At 34.7% G+C, this 15,975-nt stretch overlaps 3 protein-coding genes across 6 annotated transcripts; all 3 read right to left on the minus strand.

Moving 5' to 3' along the window:
- Positions 1-2,949: 2,949 nt before the first annotated feature.
- On the minus strand, positions 2,950-7,088 carry LOC135119748 (protein O-mannosyl-transferase 2-like). The gene is made up of 18 exons (XM_064044130.1): positions 6,977-7,088; positions 6,809-6,924; positions 6,652-6,728; positions 6,490-6,598; positions 6,324-6,432; positions 6,070-6,110; positions 5,043-5,161; positions 4,837-4,980; positions 4,724-4,781; positions 4,573-4,673; positions 4,472-4,522; positions 4,266-4,409; positions 4,077-4,140; positions 3,936-4,018; positions 3,752-3,881; positions 3,547-3,699; positions 3,356-3,493; positions 2,950-3,308 (listed from the first exon to the last, which is right to left on the minus strand). The coding sequence occupies exons 3-18, from the start codon at positions 6,673-6,675 to the stop codon at positions 2,950-2,952; spliced, it is 1,827 nt and encodes a 608-aa protein (XP_063900200.1). The 5' UTR covers positions 6,676-6,728; positions 6,809-6,924; positions 6,977-7,088.
- A 2,426-nt stretch (positions 7,089-9,514) lies between these two features.
- LOC135119780 (lymphoid-specific helicase-like) lies at positions 9,515-13,422 on the minus strand. 3 transcript variants are annotated; one of them, XM_064044165.1, is made up of 18 exons: positions 13,157-13,422; positions 12,400-12,465; positions 12,166-12,276; positions 12,013-12,114; positions 11,873-11,954; positions 11,699-11,815; positions 11,520-11,647; positions 11,405-11,468; positions 11,296-11,348; positions 11,177-11,246; positions 11,052-11,116; positions 10,916-11,001; positions 10,690-10,864; positions 10,517-10,633; positions 10,400-10,466; positions 10,249-10,341; positions 10,087-10,197; positions 9,515-10,028 (listed from the first exon to the last, which is right to left on the minus strand). In XM_064044165.1, the coding sequence occupies exons 2-18, from the start codon at positions 12,457-12,459 to the stop codon at positions 9,958-9,960; spliced, it is 1,572 nt and encodes a 523-aa protein (XP_063900235.1). In that variant the 5' UTR covers positions 12,460-12,465; positions 13,157-13,422; the 3' UTR covers positions 9,515-9,957. The 3 variants fall into 3 exon arrangements, with proteins under 3 accessions (XP_063900235.1, XP_063900237.1, XP_063900236.1); XM_064044167.1 differs by having other exon boundaries at positions 11,520-11,644; positions 12,016-12,114; positions 13,157-13,415; XM_064044166.1 differs by having other exon boundaries at positions 12,016-12,114; positions 13,157-13,414.
- A 46-nt stretch (positions 13,423-13,468) lies between these two features.
- On the minus strand, positions 13,469-14,987 carry LOC135119781 (lymphoid-specific helicase-like). Of its 2 annotated transcripts, none has more exons than XM_064044170.1 (7): positions 14,570-14,987; positions 14,364-14,433; positions 14,271-14,308; positions 14,125-14,214; positions 13,775-13,832; positions 13,582-13,642; positions 13,469-13,528 (listed from the first exon to the last, which is right to left on the minus strand). In XM_064044170.1, exons 1-6 carry the CDS (start codon positions 14,837-14,839, stop codon positions 13,587-13,589), a joined length of 582 nt encoding a protein of 193 aa, XP_063900240.1. In that variant the 5' UTR covers positions 14,840-14,987; the 3' UTR covers positions 13,469-13,528; positions 13,582-13,586. The 2 variants fall into 2 exon arrangements, with proteins under 2 accessions (XP_063900240.1, XP_063900239.1); XM_064044169.1 differs by having other exon boundaries at positions 13,470-13,533.
- Positions 14,988-15,975: the final 988 nt, after the last annotated feature.

Consider the following 15,975-nt stretch of genomic DNA (forward strand, 5'->3'; position numbering starts at 1 on the left):
AGCAAGTATTTGATAAACTTCTTGTAATAAAAGATTTAGAAAGAACTTTGAAAAAAAACTTTAGGGAATTTACTAATAATATATCACTTCAAATAAATACTATTATGAACGAGACTATTATAATGGAAAAAAAATTTACTGAGAACATTGCATATAAAATGTTAGAAAACATAAATCAACTTTCTAATAGCTTTGATTTACACAAAGAAAAGGAAGACGAATATAAAGAATTCAAAAGTCGACTCGAATTAGTATTTTGTAAAGGAACATATTTTAATTGCACTGATGAAATCAAGTACCTGATGAAATATTTTTATATAAAAGAGGAAAGTTCATTTGATTTTGAAAAATTAGCCAGCCAAATCTTTTACTTGCTCCGCCGAGAACTTTCTTTTTGTTAATTTCATCTATACCTTTTTTAACGAACTTTAAATCTTTTTATTAAATATCTGGTGTATGTCTTTAATATAGTTCAACTTTTAAATTAAAATTTCTTGTTTCTTTTATGTTAAAAAAGATTTAATACAAAATATTTCTTCTTTAAGCGGAGAAGTAGAATTGTTAACTTTAAAACCATTTTTAGCTTATATTAACTGTGTATCAATGATACGTTCACCTCTCTCCTATTTGTCACAATCTTCAAATCTAAAAATGAGAGAGCTTTGTGATAAAAGTTCTATTATATAAATATTTGCCGACATCTCTTTCGTAGGTAGAACTATTTACCAGAAAAATAATAAAAACTTTAGGACAGAGCATTACCTATATACCTTGGGCTTAAAAATATTATAACTTCAAATTAGAAAAAAAGACAGAGAGGGTGGATCTGGAAGGAACCTTGAACTGAGTTCATAAAGGGGAGGGGGGGTGCAATAATTTTAATTTTTTAACTCGTTTAATTGACTGTTTATGGTAAGATGTGGTACAAGTACGGTCATGTCTCATAAGTACCTCTCACATTTGAGGTTTTTTTAAAAATATAATACAGCGGAGCTTTCCTGGAAGTAGGCCGTAATTCAAAACCTTACAACTTAGTGACTTGAGTTAAGAGGGCTTAAATAGAAGTAAGCTGACAGAGACTATAAAACGATCAGGTAAGATAATTACTTAAGTCTAAAGAACTAAGACTTTCTGGACGGGTCTATCAGCTAAGCAACCAATAATTCAAAAATTTAGAACTTTGAATTAATAATAATCTCTTAAGACATTTAAAAGTTAAAATAAATTTTTTAACAGTCGCATTTAATTACTAATCTTACATAACGTTACAATATGGTTTTCAGAGATTGCTGTTAATAGTCTTATTAAAATAATATGTAAGTTTACTAAAAAAATAATGTTCCGTAAAGTTTAAAACTACCTTAATAGGATGGTGTAAAAACAATTTTTTAAGGAAAAATAATAGATTTTGAATGACCTGAGACACAATTTGGAGTTACTTTACTGATAAATTAGGGATGAATGGTTTAACCATTCCTTTTAACTTACGTATATAAGATATTCTGTGAATCTTTTCTTCTTGTATTTAGAATTTGAAATAAGTTTGTCTACTTGAATCCCTTTACCCAGACCAGGATCGAATATAATTATTTTAATTGTATAAATAAGAATAATAACTACTTATAAGTAAAATTTATTAAATTGATCAAGCTTAATACATAGCTTTTACAAAAAGAAGTCATTATTTTTCAAAAAAGCAAACTTTATATAGGTCAGATCAACACTATGATTCTTTCGGGCATTTTTGCTATTTATATAAAACTAATTCCTTTTCAGATTCAGCGACATTTACTTAGAAACATATATACCAGAAAATTTTACAAAGCGTATTCACAATTTTAAATGCCTGAGAAGTTACTAGTCTAGTGGCTCTATAAATAATCAAGCAGATTTATTTGACACGATATCAGCTAAATGTCGCTCAGTTGATTATGAAATATGGTATCATTTTTCTTTAAAAAAAATTAGCTTTAAAAGATTACCTTTTATATTGAAGAAATCAAACTCGTTATCGGCAACTAAATCAAAATCCTTTTTTTGCGTTAACTTAATTTTTTAAAATAATATTGTGGTTATTTTCTTATTACCGGTCTTGCTTCTGCTTTGTTTAATATCTTTGGTATGATATAAGTCATTCGAAGGTACAAGAGATTAGTAGATTAGTAATATTAAATAGTGTGCTTATTAAGAAGCTTAACTAACTAGGCGGAACGTGGTGTGGGAAATAGAACAGCCTACTTATTGTGGGTAGCATGTATGTTGACTTATAAGTATATATGAACTTAACCATATCTTAGGTAATATATATTTAAGCTTATTACAATCACTGTTATATACCAATATATATATATGTAACATAGTAAAAGAATAAATTGAATTATAGATTTTGGGTAATTCCTGAAAGGAGGTTTTTTGTTAATACGTAACCCGCGTGCAATAACACCGAGGGGGATAAAACTATTAATAGAACACAAATTAACGCGACACCTCGAAAAGTTTTAAAGGTTCCCGTAAGATCTTTGGATTAGCAACTTATCAAAGATGGTGTTTTAACTTAAAAAAAGAAATAAAGGGTGATACGACATGATTGATTAATTTTTCTATTACTTATTGCCAGCATATCTAAGTATATCATATAATGTTCTGAATAAATTTAAACTCGTCTAAGATGCCAACTTACTGGCGAAATATTATATAAAAGGCAAACTTTATATATTCAGACCATGAAAAGTTAATATTCATATTATTAGCACGACATCGTAAAGATAACGAATTTAAGTAAGGACGTTACATTATGCTACGCTACTTTTTATGACCACCTAAATGGCAATACGAAAACAATATATATTCTTACTGCACAAGGTCATACGCGGAATCTGCCAACGATCGTATTATTAGTATAAACGAGTACTACTCCTAGGTGTCTATTCTAATTTTTTTATTGTAAAGTTAGATAAGCCAATGGGCGCCCCATTTAAGATGGTTATATAATTTTTTGTCGCCCGTCATTCCATATGCAAAAGGCGAAAAGTACACAAAAGAGTATATGAGAGCGCCTGTAGAGAATAGAAGCAACAGGCGAGAGGGGAAGAGCGACGGTTTCCAGGCTCGCAGCCAGAATAACAGCTCTTCGAATACAACTCCGCTGACCATAAAATTGAAGAGCAGTGCGGGGAGGTAGTGATGGAAGTATAGAACTCTTGTGATGAAGTAAAAGGGAAGGTAGTGCAGAAGATAGCCTAGAAATAGCCATGCCCCTGACGTGTGCACCACAGCGCTCCGGTGCTTCAGATAGGGATGTTCTACTCCTGCATTAGAGTGAGTTCTAGTAGCCCATATAAGATTGTTGCTACACCTTTTCCCCTAATAATCGCGTAAAAGAGTAGGAGAAAACAATAAGCGATGAGCGAGAGTCCGCACACGCCAAACACCAGCGGATTGCCCATCAAGAAGATACGATGATTGTGCTCATAATAAGGATTGAAATGGTAACCTACCAAGAAAGAATAAGCAGAACTGCCCCAGAAAGCTTAATGGAGCAGAAACCTTGCTTCAGTAAGGGCCAATCCCAGGGTCGGGAAGGGTTTTCTCCCGGCTTGGGTTTGAATTTATTGCTGACTTCCATCATCAAGGCGTTCAACTCAACGACTCTCTCGAGAAAAGAAAGAGGTTTCGAATGCTTCAGAGTAAACGCCTCGACTGTGCAGTGCACAATAAGGAAAAGTTGGAGCGATGCACGAAAGTAAAAAACCGCGGGGATCGGCAATGGTCTCAAAGTTCCACAAATTGCCGGATTTGGAATAGAAAGGATTGCACGTGACTTCGCCCTGCTCAAAGCCCCAATTCGGAAGGTTCATGCCGCTGTAGTGCAGATAGCAATGCTGTGATAGACTGTTATCAGAGATAAGTGAGCAAGATTGGTGGGAAACAGAGACCTCATTCACATGTCTGAATCGAACCAACGAGTTTACTACCTCGATCACAGGCGTTGCGCTGCTCTTATCCGGACGTACAGGCTCTTTTGGTCCATAATAATTATAGAACTCCATTTTGTACTATAATTATTATAGCAAAACCAGCGTAGCCGTCTACCAGTATTTGCCAGTAGTCGTTGGAATCATTGTGGTTGCAGCCGAAAACCTGAATAATAAATAATACATCAAAGAGCAACTAAAGCGGTATAGAAAAAGTAATTATTAACGATAGTAACAAAATAAAAAAATTTGAGCAGGCGTGGTTCTATAGATCAACAATAATGGAAGTGCCTGCTTCTGCGACGGTGTCATGGGCGCCGGTACATTATGGCTGTGCAGGTGCTTGGAAGTTCTCACGTGCTTCAGACGCACGAGGTCTCCATGAAGAACAGGAACCGGCGCTCCGACTTGGAGTTCGGCCACCGATTGATTTAGCTGACACCCCAAGTAAAATATACTGGATCGAATTAGGCATGCTAGAGGTCACTATGCGATACCTTTTTGATGTACCAATCGTTATTACCGTCCTTAAAAGTATAAGTTGTGACCTGTTGAGAATAATTCACAGTAATGCACGATAGCAACCACCGAGACGCACCTGCTGGTGGAGAGCCTGCGAAAACTCCTTGGGGTAGAGGTCTGCGTGGGAGTGCAGGAGCCCCCCGCCAGTATATGCGTTCCGTAGTGTAAATTTGGCCCCTTGTTAAAACTGTTTGGCGACGTAAAAAGAGTGCAACCGCAAGGCTTACCATAAACCAAGCGCTTTGCGCTCAACTGGTGAGCCAGAGGATTTCCAACGATCGAGAGCTGGAAGGTGGGTTAGCCGGACTATATTGCCACAAAGCATACGGGCAGACCCTACTTGAAACTTTGAGCTCATGAAGCCGTCTCCCTGGCCGGAATAGAACGCCCAACTGAAGTGGACCCAGAAAAAAGACACGTACAGTGCAAGAGGAACGACAATCAAGCAAACCACGCGGGCAAGAAAGTGGTGCAAAACTGTTTTCTGTGTCATATTTAGGCGAAAAATATCGGAAATAGTGCGAAAGCACAAACTAAAAGCTTTACTGGAGAATTACGCAGGTCGCCCCAAATATTCCAAAGCTCGTAGGCAGTGGACAGACCAATCAGAAACACAACAAAGGCGCCCGTCCACTTGACGCCTAAGCAGCAGCCCAATGAAAATCCTGTACTTTGTAAATGGTACTATTAATTTCTGTTAGCAATATACTACAAAAAGGTTTACGTAATACTCAATACGTTCGTAAGCAGTTGTTACCATATTTAAATATCTAAAGTATTATGTATATAATAATTAATTATTATCAAGTACAATATTACGAGAGAAGTAGAAAAAGTATAAAAGTAAAAAGGGAAGTCTGCAGAAATTAATTAACCAAGAAATTGTTAAGAAAAATATAAGCAGTTTTTACAAAATACCGTAGAAGAGCATTAAATCGTATGAAACTTTATAAATATCCCGCAGGAATAATAAATTATTACTAGTAAAATTAGTAAATGGTCTTCTAGTAAAGAATAAACAGAATACTCTTTATAAGAAGTTTCATATTAAATCTACAGTTTACAACTTGAAACAGGAAAATAGTAATGAAAATTGAAATAAGTATTAAATAAAATTTACAATCAAATAATTTAAGTGTGCAAAATTAAAAATCAATCATGTTAAAAATAACTATTAACTAATTTTTATAAAATCAAATAAAAATTTCCATAAAACCAACAAAAGTTATAGTTTTGCATAAAATTATTTAGCTAACAATAGGAACGTATTTACACGGACTAGAATTTTCTTATGTAAAAAAAATAAATATTAAAGAATATAAAAAGATTCTTTAAGGGATTAATATTCTATCAAAGATTGATTAATGAGTAATAAAACCGACTTAAAGTAAATATTTATTTTTTCTATAATTAAAAAGTTTAAGTAATATAAAATTTCATGGGATTTTTCATAACTCTTACCTTTTCTTGCATATAAATTAATAACTCTCTCAAAGTTTTTTTTAATAAGGTACTTAAATACTTTCTTTTTCAAATTTTAGAAAATTAATTAATAAAGCATCTTGGTATAAACCTGTTAAAAATAGACATATCCACCACAACTTGGTAAAAGGCCTAATGAAATAAAATTATAACCAATTATAATATAAAAATAAAAACTTTATATATAAGAAATTAGTTGCAACATACATGTTAGGTATAATTTATTACAATAACAAGTATCCAAAGTTAGTTTAAAAGCTTATTAAGTTAACGCTAAATATAATAAAGATAGTAAGTAAACTTAATGCAAAATGAAAATAAAGTATTGTACGTCCTGAAGAGCACCTGCTAGTATAAGTACGAAAGCGGCAGTACGCAAAAACCGCAAGATTTTGGAAAAAAGCCGTGAATCCTTCAAGAAGAATATATCTCGACAGTATTAAACAATAAGTGTCTGTTATTATAAAGGGGTTAAAAACTAAATAGATTTCTTATAAAAGGGAAGACCCACCGCAAATCATTAATAGGGCAGCGAAAAAGCAAGTTTCCAAAGAAAACTTCAAGGAATACAACGCACCAAAAAGTAAGGAAGGTGAAAGCGCTCCCAATACCGCAGGAAGCTATTTAACAATCAGAGAAACTTATAAACTATTATAAAACTTTGGGCTCCAACCAGTCTCATGTATACGAAGTTCATGTTTTCAGGAAACGGCTGGCCGGGCTCCTTAAAGGGGAAGGTTCCGTCATACCCTTGATTTATAAAATATAATATTAAGGTTCAAAAAATAAAAAAATATACTTCTATAAGTAAAAAAATAAAATTAAGAGACCTGATAGTACACCAGCAAAGGCAAGTAACAATTTACCCAAAGGAGGATGAACGTCAAAAAAATATCTTCTTTGGATATAGCCGTTAATATGTTTTCCAAAGTGGGTTTCATCCCAGCTGGTTTTATTTACTTAAGTAATAAACTAATATACGCAATTATACTTCTTACCAAACCTGAGGGGGAATGCGAAGGTGGTACAATCTTGTAATTAAGGATAGGACCGTTGTAAAAAAGAAAGCATTGGATAATTTTAAACTAAAAAAACTGGATAGCTTTCTAATGACAGAATGCATGATATTTTTTATAGCTAAAACTTGCGAGGAAAAAATATAAAAAGCTACTGAATTTCAAAGTACGCTCGAATTTTTTAATTGGGAAACTTCGTCATAACCCAATGCAGTAACATTAGATAGTAAAATTGCTTACTCGTGAGCCTTGTCTCATTGCCGAAAATCTCATCTAGATGTCTATATTTGGAAAAAAAAGTTCAAACAGGTTTTTACTAATAGCCGTTATCTCGATGCTTGATCAATTTAGTAAAACTCGAAATCGAGTTTTAGGATTACGTAACCTACTTTAAAGTGAAGAAGGCTCCGTAGAACATTGGTTCAGTTATTTTTATCATTAGGGGACGAATATTAATGTATGGCAAAGCATTGTAAAATGGCCGTTACTATTAGTGCACAATATAAAAATTTATATGAACAGGCCTGGACTTGGGAGCGGTGCAAAATAATTTGATAATGGCAATTGCTACCTTCTCCTTTTCGTGACATAATGCAATCTTGAACGCTTTGTTTGAAGTATGTGCCTTAAGTCAAGGCGGCGAATATAGCACTGAATGTATTAATATTATCAAAACGCTTTACAGGAAGTCTTATAGCCTGTATCATATAATTATTGGTTTAGCTTAATTTTTTAATTGGTTTAAATATATATAATATTAATTCCGTCGTAGTAAAAAAGTATAATTCCATCCTTAGTGTTTTTTTTAAAACCTCCTCAGTATCATGAATTTATTCAGGAGCTTCAGAGATATTGGTTCCTTTTCTAATAAGTAGATATCTTCGATTTTTTTTGCTGACTTTAGAACAAGAATGGGGAAAGAAAAAAATGTTATGCAAAATAAAAGTCCCATCGCTTCGAAGCGACTTTCATCATTAGCTTTCCATTTAGCTGCCTCTAAAGTAGAGTGATGGATACATGATCCATATATTGTTACATATCGCACTAAAAATTCTTTTTATTTCGCTTAAACAGTTCCAGCATTGTTTTTTATCCAATGTGAGCAATCGCAACACACCGATTTGCACAGAGTTTTCTCGTACACAATGTAGCTTACACTTTCATTTGATATCTTTGCGAGGTCAGCTAACTCACGCAACTTCACTTTACGGTCATCAACGAGAATTGGTGGAATTTCTGTTTTCTGGAGTGACCGCCTAATTTAGGCGTCAAGATCGTTCAGCTTTATGTGTCCGTACGGCCCCATTTTAAACTCAGCAAATTTCTAGTAATCGTTAGATCATTGCTGACCTTTAACGGTATTTTTTTCTATACATTATATAGTGCTTAACCAACACAAAATCCGTTTTTATCAATTGTTTTGAAAATGACAAAGGCAACGTCACTAAAATTTTGAGATCTCGATAACTAACGAACGGAATGCCATCAAATTTGATACGTACCATGAAGGCATTCGTGGGCGAGTCCTGGAGCTTTATAGGCGACGTATTAATTCAACTCTCTTTTTTGAAACAAATTTTGAGTATTAAAACAATATATATAAGTTACACTAAGTTGGAGAGGTAAAGTAGTTACTAATTTTAAAGAGAATAGTTTGGAAGGAGGAGAACAGAGCATATTTATAACTAATAAAATTGTCAAAGAGATATTATGTACTTCGTAATATACGTGTGAAGAGCAAAGTATAACTAGTTAAAGGTTTTATTTAATATGTAAGCATACATTTTAAAGAATTAAAGAAGCAACTAATTTTTACGGGTTAGCTTTACTAGTCACGGGGTGGCGTATAATGTTTTTACAAAAAACTAAAAATTATCTACATTTTTCTATAATTTTTTATTATTTGTCACAATGTTATTGTTTGTAATTTTTAATTTTTTTTGAACGGGAAGATAATAGTATTTTATATATATTGTACTTTTGTAGGAAAACAAATGAAAATTCGTTTTGTGGTTAATTAACCAATTTTAAATTTGTTTTTATACAATTTTTTTTTATTGATTTAATCAGATATTGTTTAATAACTTTGTGTGTTTTCTAGCCCATGTAATTAGTTAAGTTTTCTTCAAAAGATATTTCTCTTTATTTTCCAAATGTGAAAATGAAGTATAATTATTTTGCATAATTGTTTTTAAAGTGTGAATATTTGTTTTTGTCTAGTGTAGAGGTGTCGCGAAGTGTTGTAAATAGTCTAAATTATCCAGCTATTACTTCTGTGATGTTCAACGCACTGCCGTTTATATAAAAGCGAATAACCGGTTATGTAACCAACTGACCGTGGCTGCAACAGAGAAGCCGACAACCTTTTTTTTTTGGTTACTTCATTTACGGGGTTAAGGTACAGAACCTACCAGTGTTCCCCCCCTCAAAGGCATAGCGTGACTGCCTCGGTGGTTCAAGGAATAGCGGCAACATTTCCCCGGGTTCTTGCTTTTCGGTTTAGGGGTAGGAATCAAATTGTTAACTCTGTAAGAATTTATATTTGGTAGAGTTTCTTTAGGCGACTATTCAGTAATTTCTATTTATTATAGGAAAAGACTGAGAAAATCGCTACAGAACTGTCAAGCCACGAGGACAGCACATTGGAAAACTTGGGATTCACTATAATAAATTCCAACATATTCATGTTATAAAATAAAGAAAAGCAAACTTTGATAACACGTCTGTAACGCGGGAGCCGTAGAGGAGGTTTCTGTAGATAATAAGAAAATAGTAGTATACAGCTTATATATGGGTAAGCCATAAGAAAACTATATCATATTGGCCACCCCCGGCTTTTAGCCCATATATAAACCAATCAGCACTCATATAAACCGTATTTAAACTTTTTTAGAAGTACAATGCAGTCGCAAAAGAGCACCGCAACTTCCTAATAAGGCGATGTTTCACGCCAGTTATAAGGCTCATGCGTACTTACAATTGGACCCTTCGGAGCGGTCCAATAAAAGTTCCAACTCTCGATTTGAAATGACATCTGTCAAAAACAAATGGTGATAGACCCTTCTTATCCAATCAAAATGCAGATCGTTCACCGTCTACACTGGAAATCACCCGCACGTGACCTGTTTCTTCTATGAGAGTGCTGAGTTCTTCCGCAGTGAGGGGTTCGGTCGCTTCATCTAGGCACTTCCCCTTAAACTTGGCTAATGATAGGCTGTTGAGTTCACCAATAGCAGAGAGGCGGAACAGCACACCTTTGTGAAAAACGGCCTTTTCCAGCCGCCGCTTGGCTTGCGCCCGATTGAGCAAGGTGATCTCCACACTTTTATCCGTCACAAAGCGGTAAACTGGGCGGAGAAAAACAACTATTTACTACCGAAATACAGAAAAGTGATAAATATAGACCCAAGACTGGTTTCTTCTGGCCAATCCGATGACACCTGTCTTGTGCTTGGAGGTCACATTGGGGGTTCTAATGGACGAATATAAGAGTGTAATTGGACAATTGTAGTTCGAAGCCACCCAGTCGCTGTCGTATATCAGCACGGTGTCTGCGCTGGTGAGGTTGATGCCCATCCCGCCTGCCCGCGTGCTTAGCAGGAATATGAAAATGCTCGCGTCTTCGTTGAATTCGGAGATCTTCAATGATCCTGTTATTATCGGCTCCCCACAAAGGGCGTCGATGTTTATCGAACCACGCGCTCTCTTTCCTTCTGGGCTAGCGAGCCGTCTAGCCGCGAGTACTTGTAGCTTCTTAAGGAGCAGTAGTCCTGCAGAATATCGAGCATCCTCGTCATCTGCGAGAAGAGCAAAAGACGGTGCCCCCGATGCTGCAGCGCTGGCAGGAGACGATCCAGCATCACAAGTTTCCTTGATGCTCGCAGTAATAAAGAAGGCTTTGCAGTAACCAATAAAAAGAACCCGCTCGCCTTCACCAAGTCGTCGTCCACGAGATAGTTGCCGTGATGGTCGAGCGGATACTCGACGAGATAAGGATGATTGCAGATCTGATAGGTCGGGAAAAAAACATTCTATTAAGAGACCAATCGCATAAGACCTTCCTCAAATGCACGAGTAAGTTTTGCAACTTTATATTTCTCCAAGAACTCTTGATTGGACCTTCTAACGAGCGGGGATTGGCCGAGAAGAAAAAATATATTCACAAAGACCCAATCAGCAAACCGTCGCTCTCTGGTTTCACGTGATTTCTGCGGTCTTCCAGCGCAGCATCACCCAAAGGAGACAACCGTTGCTAAATTGAATTGTAAAAGTTAAAGCTTAACATTCTCTATAAATAAAACATTAGTGCAGGAATCCTTTCTGTCTCTCTCCTCTACATATTCCCGAAACTTTCCTTTAAGAAAAAAAAGAGGAAAAAGTTAAGTATTAATAAGAAAACTAACACCAAACCTAAAAGGGAAGTGGTATACATCTGCTTCTGCAGATCGCTCATTGGCGTGTAAACGATGAGTTCCTGCCAATAATAAACCACTGAAACGAACTAATGGAAGCAGAGAGGCGCAACCCTCTTGAGGGGCAGCGCCTGTTCAACGTCCTGCTTCAACCGCCTGAGAAGAAACGGCTCGAGAATCTTGTGAAGTTGACTCAGAAGCCACTTCTCGGTGTCTTCCTCAAGAAAAAGTTGACGACCTTCTGGTTCAATAATCGTTCAGTACATATAAAAATATAAGAAAAGAGAAAAACCTTCTTGAAGATCAAAGTCGAACCAGCTCTGGAAGGCGTCCAGATCGTCGAAAATATCGGGAAGGAGAAAGTTGAGGAGAGACCAGAGCTCAGACAAACTGTTCTGAAGGGGCGTGCCTGCAAAGAAACAGAGAAGAGTAGAAACGGGCGAAAGTAGAAAGTCAAAGCCGTCACCAGTCAGAAGAAGCCGATTCGAGGAGGGACAGGACTTGAGCTCCTTGATAAGCTTGCAGTGGAGGTTTTTTAGACGGTGGCCCTGAAAAGAAGCAATAACAATGATTGTAATCACAATAATAATAATAACAATAAATCACGACTTCGTCAACTATAATGTAATGCCACTGGATGCCCTGGAATGCCCTGTGATCGCGCATCACCATCTCATACGTTGTTATGATGACGGGCATAATGTCCAACTATTTTAAAAGCTCAAGAAAAATAATGACATCGGCAAATATATAAATAACCTGCTTTCCGTTGTTACGCACAACGCCGCGCTTTCCCGCAAGTGTCGCAAAGTTGCGCATATTCAGCACATTTCGACGAATCGCCTTTCGTTCCTGGGGAGTCCCGTGATACTATTGGTTCATAGAATTAAAAGAGAGCACAATAATAGTCTTGTTGGTTGTTATTATTATATGGGAAACGGTAACGGAAAACGGTAATTCCTATAACAACAGGAACGGCTGGTGTGTAGTTACTGAATTCAGCTGCCCAGTTTCCGACGGTCGAGGTAGGAGCGCAGATAAGGAATGGGCCATGCACACCTTCCGAGAAAACAACGGTTACTTTCAGAAAAAGATATAAAAATTTGAAAAATTTAAAATAAATGTAAAAAAATTATAAATGGAGTAAAATTACATTCGTTCAACTACCCCTACTTCTAAAGTTAGGTTAAGTTTTCTTGTTTTGCTGCAGAAGCGCATATTATTAATAGTTTAAAGTATAAATAAAGGAAAATTTATTAATTACACGACTAAAAAAGGGAAGAATAACAAGAAAATTTCCCTCCAAAGCTATAATGAAGATTTTATTACGAAAATATTAAAAAAATTCTTGCTTTAAACTGTTTCAAGTAAAAAGTTAATCGGCGTATGTCAGTTTAAATTTTATCTAAATTTTAATCGAAATGATTTTAATTAATGTCTAATTTCAAATTATGAAGCTCGAGATGAAGAGTTTAGCGACAGCCAAAGTTGGGATCATTCAGTTAAGCTAAAAAAGTTAAAAGGTAAGGAATGCGTTCCCAACGTATTTCTTTGTTTCCAGCGAATTAAACTCAGCAAGTACTGAAACAATTTTATCTTGGAATAGAAAATAGAAAAAAGGATTCTGCTAAATAACAATAAATTTTATTAAGAGGAAAGCAGGCGAGAGGAAATTATTTTTTTTTAATGACTACAACATAATAATAAACAAAGAAAACACTTCATCTATATTTAACGTGGACACAAGTACCTTTTTCTATAAGATGAGCAAGAAAACTTATGCACTGGAGTGTTTTTCCAAGGCCCATCTCGTCGCCGAGGACCCCGTTAAGGCCGTTCTCGTATAAGGAAATAAGCCACTCGAGCCCGACTGAGTCGTGTTGTTACAAGAAACGCGTCAGCGGGCCCAATCACGTGACAAAAAACAAAAAAAGATTACAAGGCAGTTATTTTTTTTATATAATTAAAAAACTTAACGACTCACAACCTCATTAATAAAAAAAAACACGTTTTTACATGATTTTTTATATAAAAAAGGCACAAGCAAGTGAGCAAAGAGCAATGGCGCTGTACAGAGCAGTACAAGGGAGCAAGCGGTAATTAAATTTACAAAAGCCTTATTCTGTGCTAAATTCAATTTTTTAATTTTTTTACAAACAAATTAACAAAGCCAACTTTTTTCACATTAAAAATTTCTCTTCTAAAAAAAAGTAAAGGCGGTGGAACTGAATTGTCACTAAAGCAGAAATAAAATAAGTGCAATAAACTAAAACAAAAAGATCTAAATTCCGCTAAAATAAAATTTAAAAGAATTTCAAGATGAACTGGTTATTTTTTTAATTATAAATTTATAAAAGTAGCAGAATACCTAATTGGTAGTCCCTTAAGACGCCGCCCGTCACGAGTTCCGGCTGTCTGTCGGACGCCTGCAAGGTCGCACATCATCGGATTTTTTAAAAAATATACAGTAAAAAATTTAATTTAAATAATTTAATAACCAGTGTATATACATATTTTAAATTGCTTACAGTTTTATTATCAGCTTGTACAAAATTAGTTACTGTGATAATAAGTAAAGTTTAGTACACAAAAGATTTTTAAACATTTATTATTTAAAGGACTTATACTAAGAGACGTGCTTAAAAACTTCAACGAAGAAAAAAAATGCATTGAACTTAAAAAAGAAAAACGAGCTTTTAAATATAATAAAGAAGATACGCGTTGGCCATTGATGATGCGGGAATAACTGTCCACTGATTCTGCCTCACTAGCAAAATCTGAAGAATCCTTCAAAGTTAAATCAAAATCCTAATAACAATAATAAACTATAAGAGTCATAACTGTAATAGTATAAGTAAAGTTACAGCTTCGGTTAAGTAGTCCGCAATAGTGTACTTATTGCCTATGGATGTTTAAAGTAAAAAGCAAAATAGTTTGTGGTTTAATAAAATTAATACTCGGTTTTTTTATAGACTGGGAAGCCTTTTTTAAAACAACAGAGTCACCACCTTTTTCCTTGGTTCTAAACTGGAAAACAAAACTTGGTATAAAAAAGGAACATACTTGTATTATTCTATAAAAGAAGTAAAACTAAAATATTATTGTGGAGATAGGCGTAATTAACTATATAAAGTTTCACGCACTATTGTAATAACTTTGTTACCATTGATACTTTAGCCGAAGAAGCAAGGCTTTGACATTTTTCTGGTGTAAGTTTTATTTTAGAAGATTCTAACTTGAGTTTCTTAGTTAACCTATTTTGAGTTCTCAGTTTTTCCTTGACCTTTATCTCTTGCTGTTCCTTCATCCTTTCATACAAAAATTTAGAATAGATGGAAGTCTTTTCAACTAAATGCTTTAAACGAAGTAGCTGTTTTTCTGTCTCTCCTTCGCTAGTATTTCCATTTGTTGATACTTTAGAGTTTCCTAGCATTGTCGAAAACGAAAAAGTATGCGTACTGGAGGTTTAAATTTACTTTACTCAGATAACAAACTATTTTAAGTTAGTTTTCTCACGACTATATTAAAAGTAAATTGCCTAATAAGTTGATGACAAAAACGGTGAATAGGTCTGACTCTCCTGTAGGCGCCCAAGTCTAACAGATTTTATAAGAGGGTTTTTATAAAACTTTGCATTTAAAACGGCAGAGAGTAATCATTCCAACGGTGTTTCTATGCAGGAAAATTTTAAAAGTGTGAACCAATTAACATCAAGCTTTTTACTACAATTACCGAACTTAGTTAATTAATGTGTTGTGTATACAATATAAATATAATTAAATTACTAATCTATATAGCAAACTTATTAATAAATAGCGACACTTTGAAAATTATTTTGCACTAATTTCCTCCTCTTCTAAAGATACTGCTTTAGTACATGCACATTTTTGTTTCTCTTTCAAGGAAGAAGCAAGATGGGAAAAATGAAAGTTAAAAATTAATTAGATAAAAAAGAAGCTTTAGTAGTATATCTTAATGAGGAAGACATCTATAAATCTCATGAATCTTGAATATTTTTAGGAGCATATTTGACAAAAAAAATATTAAATTGAACACACACATGCTATTAACAAAGCTAACGATGTCGCGGCTTCTCTTTACACTCTTGTTAACTATTGCCTCTATCAAGCGTAGTGTAATATATATTAACTATAGCGCCTACGCCAATGATTTAGAAGTAGGATTGAAGCAAACACAGGTTTACTGAATTGCTCAGCGTCCACACTCGCATGAGAAGAGTGAGGTAAGGTGTGAAAGTAACAACCCATTTACTAGTTTACATGACACAGCAAAACGGTTACCATATATGAAACTGGAACATAATACTGGCACATAGATCTGATGCAAATTAAAGATTGGGAGTATTTCTCCGAAATAGAATTACCTGGAAATAGCTAATCATAAGTGAGCATAAAACCCAATTTACAATCTGGAACCATAAGTTCTGGTATTCAGGGCTCCCTTAGTGGTCTGCACCTATCGCTGGTCGATTGGTTAAGTAAACTACTTTCTATTTTGATCTTTGTGCATACAACTTTTTTTTTCCTTAATTTTTTAGTACTGGCGTCC

The sequence above is a fragment of the Zophobas morio genome, unplaced genomic scaffold, assembly GCF_036711695.1.
Source record: "Zophobas morio isolate AGI-343-1 ecotype UQ-CSIRO unplaced genomic scaffold, CSIRO_AGI_Zmor_V1 ptg000304l, whole genome shotgun sequence".
NCBI classification, from domain to species: domain Eukaryota; kingdom Metazoa; phylum Arthropoda; class Insecta; order Coleoptera; family Tenebrionidae; genus Zophobas; species Zophobas morio.

Coding starts and splice junctions, on each gene's coding strand:
- LOC135119748 (XM_064044130.1), bottom strand. CDS start 6,675: ATGAACTTCGTATACATGAGACTG. Junction 4,141..4,265: donor TGACACCGTCGCAGAAGCAG/GCACTTCCATTA, acceptor TTTATTATTCAG/GTTTTCGGCTGCAACCACAA. Junction 4,019..4,076: donor ACTGGTAGACGGCTACGCTG/GTTTTGCTATAA, acceptor ATGGACCAAAAG/AGCCTGTACGTCCGGATAAG.
- LOC135119780 (XM_064044165.1), bottom strand. CDS start 12,459: ATGGCCCATTCCTTATCTGCGCTCCTACCTCGACCGTCGGAAACTGGG. Junction 11,648..11,698: donor CGACTTTGATCTTCAAGAAG/GTTTTTCTCTTT, acceptor TTATTGAACCAG/AAGGTCGTCAACTTTTTCTT. Junction 11,117..11,176: donor CGTGAAACCAGAGAGCGACG/GTTTGCTGATTG, acceptor CCCGCTCGTTAG/AAGGTCCAATCAAGAGTTCT.
- LOC135119781 (XM_064044170.1), bottom strand. CDS start 14,839: ATGCTAGGAAACTCTAAAGTATCAACAAATGGAAATACTAGCGAAGGA. Junction 14,434..14,569: donor CTTCGGCTAAAGTATCAATG/GTAACAAAGTTA, acceptor TTTGTTTTCCAG/TTTAGAACCAAGGAAAAAGG. Junction 14,215..14,270: donor CGGACTACTTAACCGAAGCT/GTAACTTTACTT, acceptor TATTGTTATTAG/GATTTTGATTTAACTTTGAA.